Below are 12764 nucleotides of genomic sequence, written 5' to 3' on the forward strand. Positions count from 1 at the left end.
AGTTTCAAAAATAAACCATTGTGTCAGCAAAGTGCTTCCGGACTTTTGGATTGGGATATCAAAAAGAAAAACTCAGATCTTGGTCACCTCCTGGATGACAAAACCTTCATTGGTTTCCTATTACCTATAAAACCATATAAACCATATACCTAAAATCTATAAAACCATACTCTTTAGACTGACATTTAAAGCTTCCCAGAGTATGGCTCCAATCTACCTGTCCAGGCTTATTTTATATGATTGACTACTCTTCTTGCATTGTTCCATCTTATTAAAGTTCCCTAAACATGACATCCCACTTCTACCCCCTTTTCATTATTCACACAAAGTAATCTCTGCAACCCATTTACTGCTCTCTCCCCTGCCTTAGGAAGGTACCTTCTTATTCTTATCTTTAAGAATTCTTGCCTTCAGAAGGCTTCTTTATGAAAAGCCTTCCCTAATCAACCTTTTGTTCTGTGTTCTCTCTGTGTCTGTGTCTGTGTCTGTCTTATCTGTGTGTGTCTACCTCTCTGCCTCTCTCTCTCTCTGCCTCTGTCTTTCTTTGTGTGTGTCTCTCTTTGTCTCTCTTCTCTCCTCCTCCTCTACTTCTTCCTTTCTCCCTTTCCCCCCACTTCTCCCTCGGTCTCTGTCCCTCTCTCTCTTTCTCTCTCTGTCTCTGTCTCCCTGTCTCTCTCTGTCTTTCTCTGTCTCTTTCTCTCTCTGTCCCTCTCTCTTTCTCTCACTGCCTCTGCCTGTCTGTCTGTCTCTCTCTTTATATCTTTCTCTGTCTCTTTCTCTCTCTGTCCCTCCCTCTTTCTCTCACTGCCTCTGCCTGTCTGTCTGTCTCTGTGTGTGCATGTGTTTGTTTCTTTCTGTCTTTCTCTGTTTCTCTATCCCCACTCATTTTCTACCCTTCTGTGGAAATGGTGCATTCCTCTAGTAAAATATAAGCTTCTTAAAAGCAGGATTTAAAAAAATATATCCTTGGACTCCTGATGCTTGGCACATTACTTTGCACTTGGAAAGCACTTAATATATAAGGATGGCAGTCTGTAGTCCAAGGAACATTGACTGTGCCCTTGGAGAACTTGGGTTCAATGCCCATCAGTTGGAGAATGGCTGAATAAATTGTGGTATATGAATATTATGGAATATTATTGTTCGGTAAGAAATGACCAACAGGAAGATTTCAGAAAGGCCTGGAGAGACTTACATGAACTGATGCTGAGTGAAACAAGCAGGGCCAAGAGATCATTATATACTTCAGCAACAATACTATATGATGACCAATTCTGATGGACTTGGCCATCCTCAGCAATGAGATCAACCAAATCATTTCCAATGAAGCAGTAATGAACTGAAACAGCTACGCCCAGCGAAAGAACTCTGGGAGATGACTAAGAACCATTACATTGAATTCCCAATCCCCATATTTTTGCCCACCTGCATTTTAGATTTCCTTCACAGGCTAATTGTACAATATTTCAGAGTCTGATTCTTTTTGTACAGCAAAATAACGGTTTGGTCATGTATACTTATTGTGTATCTAATTTATATTTTAATATGTTTAACATCTACTGGTCATCCTGCCATCTGGGGGAGGGGCTGGGGGGAAGGAGGGGAAAAATTGGAACAAGAGGTTTGGCAATTCTCAATGCTGTAAAGTTGCCCATACATATAACCTGTAAATAAAAGGCTATTAAATTAAAAGAGAGAGAGAGAGAGAGAGAGAGAGAGAGAACTTGGGTTCAGATTTCCCTCTGATACTTACTACTTGGGTTATTTTTCTGTCATTTCAGTTGTATTTTGCTCTTTGTGATCTCATATGGGGTTTTCTTGGCAAAGGTACTGGAGTGGTTTGCCATTTTCATCTCCAGATCATTTACAATAAGGAAACTGAGGCAAACAAGATTAAGTAACTTCCTTACTTAATCACACAGCTAATAAGCATCTGAGGATGGATTTGAATTCAGATCTTATTGACTTTTGACTTCTAATGCTCCATCTACTGTACCACCTAGCTGCCCCACTACTTGGGTATTTTCAGGAAAATCACTTGATCAACCTTGGTCTCATCTATAAGACTACAGGGATGAACCAGATGGCCTCTGAGGCTTTTTCCAGCTCTAGATTTTTGAATAAAATAAAGTAAAATAGAATTGATGACAGAAGAGAATCTAATAGTTTCTTGCTGTCCATGTTACAATCAATCAGTCAGTCTGTATTTATCAAATACCAATATGTGCCAGCAAATGTGCTAAGCATAGAGATACAAAGATGGGAGTCAAACAGTCTCTGCCCTCAAAGTGCTTGCAATCCATATAGGGCAGCCAATGTGCCTATATATAGATACATACCAAATAGATTTAAGGAGATTTTATTCACTTTAGTAGTATTTCTTCACCTCATTTTTCATCTGCCTGTTCTACCTTGGAACTTTTCTGACACTTCTTCACTATGCCCTGGAAATCAGCTACCTTCCCAGCTTCCTTTTGAGTTTTGTCTTCCTCCAATAGATAGATAGATAGACAGATAGCTTTTTTTTTTTTATTATTATTTTTGTGTGGCAATTGGGGTTAGGTGACTTGTTCAGAGTCACACAATTAGGAAGTATAAAGTTTCTGAGGCCAGATTTGAAGTCAGGTCCTCCTGATTCTAAGTCTGGGATGCCATCTAGCTACTCCCTTTCCCCCAATAGATTGTAAGCTCCTTGAAGACAGGGATATAGATAGATAGAGATAGAGATATAGATAGATATAGGTATAGATATTCTTATTGATATCCCTAGCCCTTAGCACAGTGCCTGGAACATAATATGTGCTTAAAAATGTTTTTTTTTTAAATATTGCACTATATATAACAAGCAAAGTTTTAAATGCTCAAGAGAGGAGAGTATACTTGCCAAACATGTGATAGTCAGCATATGATTGGGTTTGTTGAGTAAGACTCTGACATGGTGAGTTCTTTAAGGAAATTACTTTGATAGTTGAATAGAGAATGGATTGAGTGGTGGGGAGGGGAAGAAACTTAAGAAAGGAAGAACAATTAGCAGGGGACTGTAGTCATACAGGTGAGAGGTAATGAGAACATGATCTATGTGTGTATGTGAAAAGAATTAGGGAAACCTGATGATACTGTGGAGATATAAACAACAGTTGCCAACTGATTAGATATGTGGGCTGTGTGAGGCAGGAGTTATGGATGGCACAGGGTTGAAAATCTGAGTGATTTGGCTATAGCATAGAACCCTCCATAGTAATAGAGAAGTTTAGGATTTGGTTGATTTGGTGGGAGGTGGGAATGCTAAGTTCTCCTTGGGGCATGTTAAGTTTGAGACATCTGTAAGACATCTATTTCAAAATGTCTAACAAAAGGCTAGTTATGCAAGAGGGACTGGAGCTCAGAATGGAGACTATGGTTAATAAGTTTTTGGCAATTAAAGGGGACAAGTGTCCAGGAAACTGAACTTAAAGTAAGGAACATTCGAGTAGCTCAGATACTTATTAGCTGCCTGATTCCAGGAAAGTCATTTGACTTTGTTGATCTGATTCAGTTCTTTCATATGGGTAATTCCCCTTATCTCCATCAAAGATGTGAGCATCAAATGAAATAACACATACAACTCTTTGAAAAAAAAATAGTGCTTTGTAAATGCTGATTATTATTATTAGCAGGAATAGTAAGAAAAATAGAAAGCATGCCCTCTCTCTAGGCCTTTGTGAACCCATCGTTACAATAAGTTTCTTAAACTAGATGATCTCCAAATTTCTTTTTAGCTGTAATATTTTATGATTCCATTATTACTCTATGACAAGTCTGGATTGCTTCATTTCCAAAATTTTCAAGTTCACTACTTTTTAAAACAACTTTTAAACATGACTTGTAGACTTTAATATATAGTATTCTAGACTTCTATGTTTACCTGAGGCTAGGTTATGTCATGGTGAGGATAGAGTTGTGGGTGGGATTTCCTCCTGGAGAAAGGAGAATCAAGATCAAGGTGAAATAAACATTGAAAAGCTCATGAGGAGGTTTTACAGAGCCAGCAACCATATATAGACAGAATGAGGTTCATCAGAGACCCCAGCATGCATCAGTGCAGACAGAAACAAAAAAAAGTGAATTAACCCCTGGGAGTAGCAGAGTGCTTTGCAACCTCACTAGACATCAGGATACCTTTCTAAAATGCTAAAATTCACAGCTGAACTTGTCCAGAAATGCCTCCCTGCTCCAGTCAGCATGGAAGTGAACGTTTTCATTTCAAGTTCGGAGACCAGGTTCAATCACCTTCAAAGACAACAGGTTTTCAGACAGTCCCTCACAAAATACAGCATAAAAATAGAGCTTTGCGAATAGAAGACTAACTGAAAGCATTCCTTCTGGGATCCATGAAAGCTCTACAATTGGCAGAAAAGGTCACTAATTTGGGCAGTGATGCTACAGGGGAAAAAATGAAACTAAGTTTTGGGAAGCAAGAGTATACAATTGTAGAGGAAGGACCCCAGATTCAAGTTCCACCTATGACACAAAACTAGTTGTTGTGTGACCCTGGATAAGTCATTTAATTTATCTCATCCTCATCTTTTTCCTTAGCGGTTACATGGGGATAATAATAGCACTTATTTTACTGGGTTGTAGTAAGGGTCAAATGAAATAATATTTGTAAAGTACTTTGCAAACTTAAAAATGCTATGCAAATTTTAATTACTGCTTAACCCCTCAGAGTCAAGTCTCTGACATTATAATTTGCAAAAAGTTGTTAATTTGTTTTTATAGAGAAGAATCTTCCAGAGAGTATTCCAGTAATGTTGGTATCCTGAGACAAAGCCTTGGTTGCTTGATTTTTGTTAAATTTCTTAATAGAGCTTTGCTAGCTATATGAGACTTCCCTAAGAGGCACCGTACCCCTACCCCTCCATTACTTCCCCTTCTTTTTTTTTCAGCTAATAGTATTTCTTCTAATTTCACGTAAATGTAATTTTCAACATTTATTTTAATAGGATTTAATTTTTCCAAATACATGTAGTTTTCAACATAAATTTTTATAAAATTTTGTTTCTATTTCCATGAGATCCCAGACCCATTGAAGCCCCACAGTGTGGCTTTGACCTAGATGCAATGAAAACAATTTCAAGTGAACCAATACCTGTGTATGGAAAATCTGTAGAAAGGTCTCTTTCCTTCTTTAATGTGATAAAAAAAAAAAAGCTTCACTTTCACTTTGTCACCCTAGGCCCAAACACTCCTCAGATAACATCTCCAGGCAGTGGCTTTTAAAAGATTTTCTGTATCTTAAATGATGATTAAAAAATATATATATATATATATATATATATATATATATATATATATATATATATATCTCAGCAGTGAAGGATTTGTTCAGAATCAAGCTCTTGGCACAAGGGCTGCTTATCAAAAAGCAAAATTTCTTTTCTCCTCCAGTCAAGAAGGAGGCCTGGATGATCTGTAATCCCTTTGCTCCTTCCGCCTCCAAAAGTTAGATGCCTCGATTACTATCTTTCTTGGTCCACTGAAGATAGTCGGCACTACAGAGACTTTCTGTCATTGTGACTTTGTCTTTTTCCGGTCATCACACCTTCTAATCTCGGTCCACAGGGATTCTCATGCATGGGCTTCTTTTTACAAAAACTGTCCCTGACTCTTCCCACAATCTTCATCAACCCCAAGATCTCAGAATGTTTCTCTGCCTTGTCCCAAGGCCCTAGCCATGAAAGCATAAAGATCTACATAGGACCAGCTGGGGCTGCATAGATAGAGAGACTTTTCAGCATCTTTGCTTTATAGGATGAGACTGGTCTGGCATTCTCAAACTGCTGTAGTCCCACATGTCCATCCTGTTAAAAAACAGAATTAAAATCTTGATAGATATGTAAGGTTTCCCTAACCCTCCATTACTTCTCAAACTTTGGTTTTTTTCAATTAATAGTATTTTCCCCAATTACATATCATTTTCAACATAGATTTTTGTAAAACTTAGTGTTTTATTTTTTTCTCTCTCTCTCCCTCACCTCCCCTTTCCCCCAAACAGCAAACAATTTGATATAGATTAAATGCGTGTGGTCCTTTTAAACAGATTTCCACATTTGTCATGTTGTGCAAGAAAAATCAGACCAAAAGAGAAAAAAAAGCACAAGAAAGAAAGAAAAAAAACAAACAAGCAAAAAGGTGAAAATTCTATTCTTTGATCCCCATTCAGTCTCCATAGTTTTCTCTCTGGATATGACTGATATTTTCCATCTCAAGTCTATTGGAATTGCCTTGAATCACTGCATTATTGAGAAGAGCCAAGTTCATCACATCATCATTCGTTTCTATAAGATTTTCAGTTCCAAATTGTTTTCTCCTTCCCTTTCTTATCCCCCCTTTCCCAAGACATCAAGCAATCTGATATATATGATACATGTACAATGATTTTAAACATGTTTCCATATTGGATACTTCTTCAACTTCTGCTAGTTAATTCCCAGCTCCTTGACCTTCACTTCATCTTCAGTTTACTAATAACCCTTTTTGGGATTCCTAACCTTCTAGATTCTGCAATAAAGATTTTCTAAAAGCTTACTGAAGTAAGAGAGAAGTAGCCTGTGATAGAGGCAAAAATAAATGTTGACAAGACTTTGTTGGAGATGATATCCTTGCGACACATCTGTTTCCAACATCAGACTTTGGCCTGGGAGGTAGCCAGGGTAGAATATAGGGAAAGCACAGGACTACAGAAGTCAGAAGATTAGGAGGCAAATTCTATTTCCAGGGTTTTCTGATTGTAATGTTCTATGATTCCATTATTATTCTATGACCTGTGTTCTAGCTTACCCCACTCCTAAACATTTCAAGCCTGTCCTTTTTTTTTTTTTTAATCTTTAAAGATGGCAGGTAGACTTTGAAATGTAGGAATTTGGTACCCACTTCTCTACTCTGCCTGAGAGGATGGAGTATAATGTAGTGGGAGTGGAAATGGGGGTGGGGTTTTATCCTAGAAAAAGTAGAATAAAAACCAAAATGAAACTAAACACTGAAAATGCCCAGAGGAGACTTTCTAGACCAATAATTGTATTCATACGGCTTGAGGTTCATCACAGACCTCAAAGAATATCTGTGTAGACCAGAAAAAAAGTATGAAGTAGCCCCTGGAAATAGCACCCATGAGAAAGTCAATGGATCATAGCATCTTCAGTCCCAAGATAGAAGGGATTTCTGAAGCAATCATCTGATGCAGAGATTCTTAACCATTTCTGTATAATGCCTTTTTGACACTGAGATGAAGTTGATGGACTCTTTCTCAGACTAATTTTTAATGCATAAAATAAATACATATAATAACAAATGAAACTAAATGGATTCAAATACAGTTATGAAATACTTTTCAAAATTATGAATGTTGGAGGGAATGTGGGATTACTGGGACACTGATACATTAATGGTAGAGTTGCAAAATGATTTAATCATTTTGAAGAGCAATTTGGAACTATGCCCAAAGGGCTACAAAACTGTGAATACCCTTTGATCCAGCAGTGTTACTATTGGGTCTGTATCCCAAAGAAATCATAAAAGAGGGAAAAGGACCCATATGTACGAAACTGGAGCAACTCTGATATCTATGGATTGCAAAATGGCTGAAAAATTTATGATATGTGAAAATAATGTAACATTATTGCTCTGATATGATGAACAAGTTGATTTTAGAAAGGCCTGGAATGATTTACATGAACTGATGCTGAACGAAACAAGCAGAATCTGGAAAACATTGTACACTGCAACAGCAAGTGTGTGTGATGATCAAGTATGGCAGATTTTGAATGAAAAATGCCATCTGCATCCAGAAAGAGAACTATGGAAACAATGTAAATCAGCACATGCTATATTCATTTCCTCCCCTCTTTTTCTATTTTTTTTCGTCTCATGGTTTTTCCCTTTTGTTCTGATTTTTGACCTGGAAGGTTAAATCACTCAGTCAGGGTCAGAAAAAAATATCTAAGTTAGTAAGTGGCACTTTGGCTATACTATATAAGAAGCTCTTCAGAGTTGGAGGTGAGAAAGCAGTGAACTCCAGAGGGAGGGGAACACCTGTGCAAAGACATCAAGGAAGGAAATGGAATTCTGTACATCATATATTTTGGGAAAATTCATTTGACTTGTTTGTTAGCTAAGAGCTAACAGAACAGATTAACAAGCATTGAGTACATAAAGGGGAATAACATGAAGCAAATCTAGGAAGATAAGTGGGCATCTTTAAATGCCAAGAAAAAAAAATTTCCATTTTGTCCTCAAGGCAAAGAATTCCTTGAAGAATTTTGAGTAGAAGAGTAAAATGGCTACTCCTGTCTTTTAGATCATTTGATCATTTAAATGGAATATAGATTGTAGAAGGGAGATATTTGAATCAGGGAGATTAGCTAGGAAGTTATTGCTGTAGTCCAGATAAGAGGTGACAATCTGTCATAGAATAATAAAAGTAAGAGAATGTGATTATAGTGATTGATGATTGATGCAAAATATTTAAGGGGTTAGAACTGACAAGACTTGGCAACTATTTGGATTTAGGAGAAGGAAGAGAATAAGGAGAATGATGATACCTCCCTACGATATGAAAATAAATGTGTCCATCCTCAGACTTCATGAATGAATTTTTACTGTTATTCCCTAAGTTTATCCTAATGCTAGCTCTCAGGAAGACAATCTAACTGAGGATAGAGAGATTGGGCTGTGATTTCTTTATTATGACTATTTTTTTTTTGTCCTCATTTTGGGTGAAATATTTATTTAATTTTTTCTAGCACAGAAAATACTTCTATTAATATTTTTATATAAAGAGATATTTTCCTCATTGACTTTCTTATATGAATAGCTATCTGATAACTGGACCACAGGATATGGATAGTTTCATATATAAGTAGAATTCAAATTATTTTCCAACAGAAATAAGAACATTCACATTGCCATCATCAATTGATTAATGTATTTGTCTTTACATAGTTCCTAAAAAAAATTTGACTTGAGTACATAGGTGTATTATGACTCTAAATGTACTTTGTTCTTGATCTCAACTTTGTTGTTATGGTTAAGCTCATATATATATATGTATGTGTGTATATCTATTCATATACATATATATATATATGTATATATATTTCACAAAAAGGTCATTTTAACCCAAACACACACAGACACCATGATGTCACTTATACAAACCCCCAATTAGCCCCTAATGATTCATCATAACTTTCCTTTTATCTTTCCTTCTAGTGCGGATGGTCAATCCAACGAAGTCATGCAGATCGATATAGAAATTGAAGAGCTGAGTGACCTACCAGCCACGCAGCTAGTCACATGGCAGGTTGAATACCCGGGAGAGACTACCTCGGACCTGGGGGTGTCTAAAATCTATGTGAGCCAGAAGGATTTGATTGGAGTCATCCCACTAGCTATGGTAAGGGTTTACTGCAAAGAGCAAGCCCGATTCTCAGAAACATAGGGTTCTTGGAATTGATTTCTCTCTGTGTTATATGTCCAAGGTAGAATGTAAGCTCTTTGAGGGTGGGGATGATTTACTGTTTTGTAGGGGAAATATCTCAGCCTTCATGAACCAAGACCTTAAATATTATGACTCCTTTTTAAAAAATGGCTATTCCATTGTGACTATGTCCATAGTTCCCAAGCTTCTAATCAAAATTTAAGAATTGTTAGTGATTTATAAAACCATATGTAAGTCATCAAAAGAAAGGAAGACATACAGACTGCTTGATTTTTTTTTCTAAGGAGAACTGTGTGTGAAATTAGGAGTATATTTTCTGTTTTTAAAAGGAATTTTCTCCCAGTCATTAGTTGGCCCAGCTTCTTAAACTGTGGGTTCTGATCCCATATGCGGTCTCATACCTGAATATGGAGGTCACAAAATTTTGATTAATTATCAGTAAATGTTCGATTTTATATAATTATGTACTCAGAGTCACATAAAAATATCTCAGGGTAAAAGAGATGGTAAAATGGTCTTTTGATGAAGAGAGCCATCTGCACCCAGAGAGGGGACTGTGGGGACTGAGTATGGATCACAATATAGCATTTTCACTCTTTTTGATGTTGTTTGCATGCATTTTGTTTTCTTTCTCATTTTTCCCTTTTTCATCTGATTTTTCACTTACAGCAGGATAATTATGGAAATATGGTGTAAAAAAATCCCACGTTTAACATATTACTTGCTATCTAGAAGAGGGACAAGGGAAATGAAGGGGAAAAAACTTGAAACACAAGGTTTTGCAAGGGTGAATGTTGAAAATTATCCATGCATATATCTTGAAAATAAAAAGTTTTAATAATAATAAAAAAGAAGACACTTAAAATGTTTATCTAGGACAACTCTTTACAACAATAAGATGATTTATGACAATTCCAATAGATTTGTAATGGAAAGAGTTCTCTTCATTGAGAGAGAACTATGGAGATTGAATGTGCATCAAAGCATAGCCTTTCCATCTTTTTTGGTTGTGGTGTTTTTTGTTTTCTTGTTGTATTTTTTCCTCTTGTGACTTCCCCCTTTTGATCTGATTTTTATTGCACAGCATGACAAATATGGAAATATATTTAGAAGAATTGCACATGCTTAACTTACAGTGCATTGCTTGATATCTAGGGGAGAGAGGAAAGAGGAAGGAAAGAAGAAAAACTTAGAACACAAGGTTTTACAAAGGTGAATGCTGAAAACTATCTTTGGATATATTTGGAAAAATTAAAAGATATAAAAAAAAGAAGAGGGATAACAAATGGAAACAGTTTGAAAAGCCTTGTGTTAGACTACAAGATGAATAGTTGACATAGTTGGACCAGATTGCTCTCTTTCCTCCAGAGGAAGGGGGGAGACAGGTAGATAGGGGATGTCTAGAACAGCTAGTCTTAACTCAAGAACCATAGATTTTACAAAAAAAATATTATATTTTAATAGCATTGTTTTCCTTTGTAATGCTATGTATTTTATTTTATGGATTAAAAAATACAGAAAAGGGTCTAAGGGCTTCTCTGGACAAAGACAAAGACAAAATAAGTCTAAGAATCTATCATCTAGAAATCAAATGAGATAATAATGTTCGTAAAGCATTTAGCAGAGTGCCTGCCATATAGTAGGTACTTTATAAATGCTTGTCCCCTTCTCTAGAAGGACTGATATGTCTATAAGTGTACCTGTATACGCACAACAAAATAGTTCAAACAGTTCATGTGATGGTTATCTGATCTGCTCAAGATGAGTTCATTCAAAGATTCCTAGGATCAGCTTGCCAAGACTAGAACATTTGTGAAAGGCTTTAACTCCCATAAGACCACATAGACCCAACCACCCTCAGATCACATTGATCATTCTGTAATACTGAGTAGGTTTTAATTTCTAGATTGTGGCTACCTGTACAGCTTTCTTTCATGAGAATAACACTGAGATCCAAGATTGATGTAAGATGGAAGCATGTGGTGATGGGTGATATATATAGTGATGTCAAAAATAAAAGAGTGGCCGCTAGTTGGTGTAGTGGATAGAGCACCACCCTGAAGTCAGAAGGACCTGAGTTCAAATCTGGCTTCAGACACATTTCCTGAATGTGTGACCCCTGGCAAGTCACCTACCCCAATTGCCTCAGCAAAAAAAAAAAAAAAAAAAAAAAAAAAAAAAAAAAAATCAAATAGAAAGAAGGGCCACTAATCTATAGGTAAGGATTCCTGCAGGGGATATTGACTTAGTTATAAAATGCAACGTTATCTATATTTTGCTTTGTTTTCTTTATTTTGGTAAATATTTCCTGATTTCCTGACTACATTTTAATCTGGTTTGGACAGCCCAGGTCCTCTGCAATAATGGATAGAGAGCTGGATCTCAAGTCAGAGAGTTATTGTTTTCAGTCATTCAATGTGCCTGACTCTATGTGACTTTTTGGAGCCATGCCGGTGGGTATATTAGCAAACCAATATTGTCCATGAGGTTTTCTTGGCAAAGATAGAGGAATCCTTTGCCATTTCCTTCTCCAGTGGATTAAGGCATAGAATAAGTGACTTACTCAAGGTCATACAACTAGTGAGTGTCTGAAACTGGGCTTGAATTCAGGTTTTCCTGAATCTAAGAGTAGTGCTTTATATATTGAATTGGAAAGAGTAAGATTTAAATCCTGTCTACTAAGACAAATCAGTTAACTTTTTCATGTCTCAGTTTTTTCAACTGTAAATTAAGGAACTTAACTCAATAATGTCTAAGGTCCCTCAATACCAAATCCATGAACCTTTGGCAATAGAATATAAAGTCTGTGAAATTAGAGATGATTCCTTTTCTGACTTTGTATCCCAACACTAGCATAGGGTCCAGGACATAGTAGGTTATTATTGAATAATTGAAGGTGAATGTGTTTGACAATAGTGGTTTCTATACTGTCAACAACTCTAGTAAATAGTCTATGTATTCCTTGAGATTTAAAATTGGACTAACAGAGAGCCCACCTACACATTTTCAATGCACTCTTTCCAACATCTCTTCTTTCTTAAGTCTATATTACTTAATGTCTCTGGGCACATTATTTGTTTAAATAGTTTTCTAACTTCCTTCTTGTAGAGAACTCTCCTTAAGGAAACTCCTTCCCATAGAGATCAATAGTTGTTCTGCACTGTAGTAATGTTGGGAAACTTCCCAATGACACTGAGAGGCTGAAAGACTGACAGGTATCAGAAGCAGTATTATATGTATCCAATCCATTTCTGACTCCAAGGACAGCTCTCTTTTCAGTATACCA

The 12764-nt window shown here is 36.5% G+C and overlaps 1 protein-coding gene across 1 annotated transcript in view; it reads left to right on the forward strand.

The window, feature by feature from the left end:
• TMEM132D (transmembrane protein 132D) overlaps positions 1-12764 on the forward strand; it is a 910611-nt gene that overhangs the window by 611454 nt on the left and 286393 nt on the right. Inside the window, exon 4 of the mRNA XM_003760941.2 lies at positions 9250-9433. Within this exon, the coding sequence (XP_003760989.1) occupies positions 9250-9433 (184 nt within the window). The remainder of the gene's footprint in view (positions 1-9249; positions 9434-12764) is intronic.

This window comes from Sarcophilus harrisii, chromosome 1 (genome assembly GCF_902635505.1).
Source record: "Sarcophilus harrisii chromosome 1, mSarHar1.11, whole genome shotgun sequence".
Taxonomy (NCBI): Eukaryota; Metazoa; Chordata; class Mammalia; order Dasyuromorphia; family Dasyuridae; genus Sarcophilus; species Sarcophilus harrisii.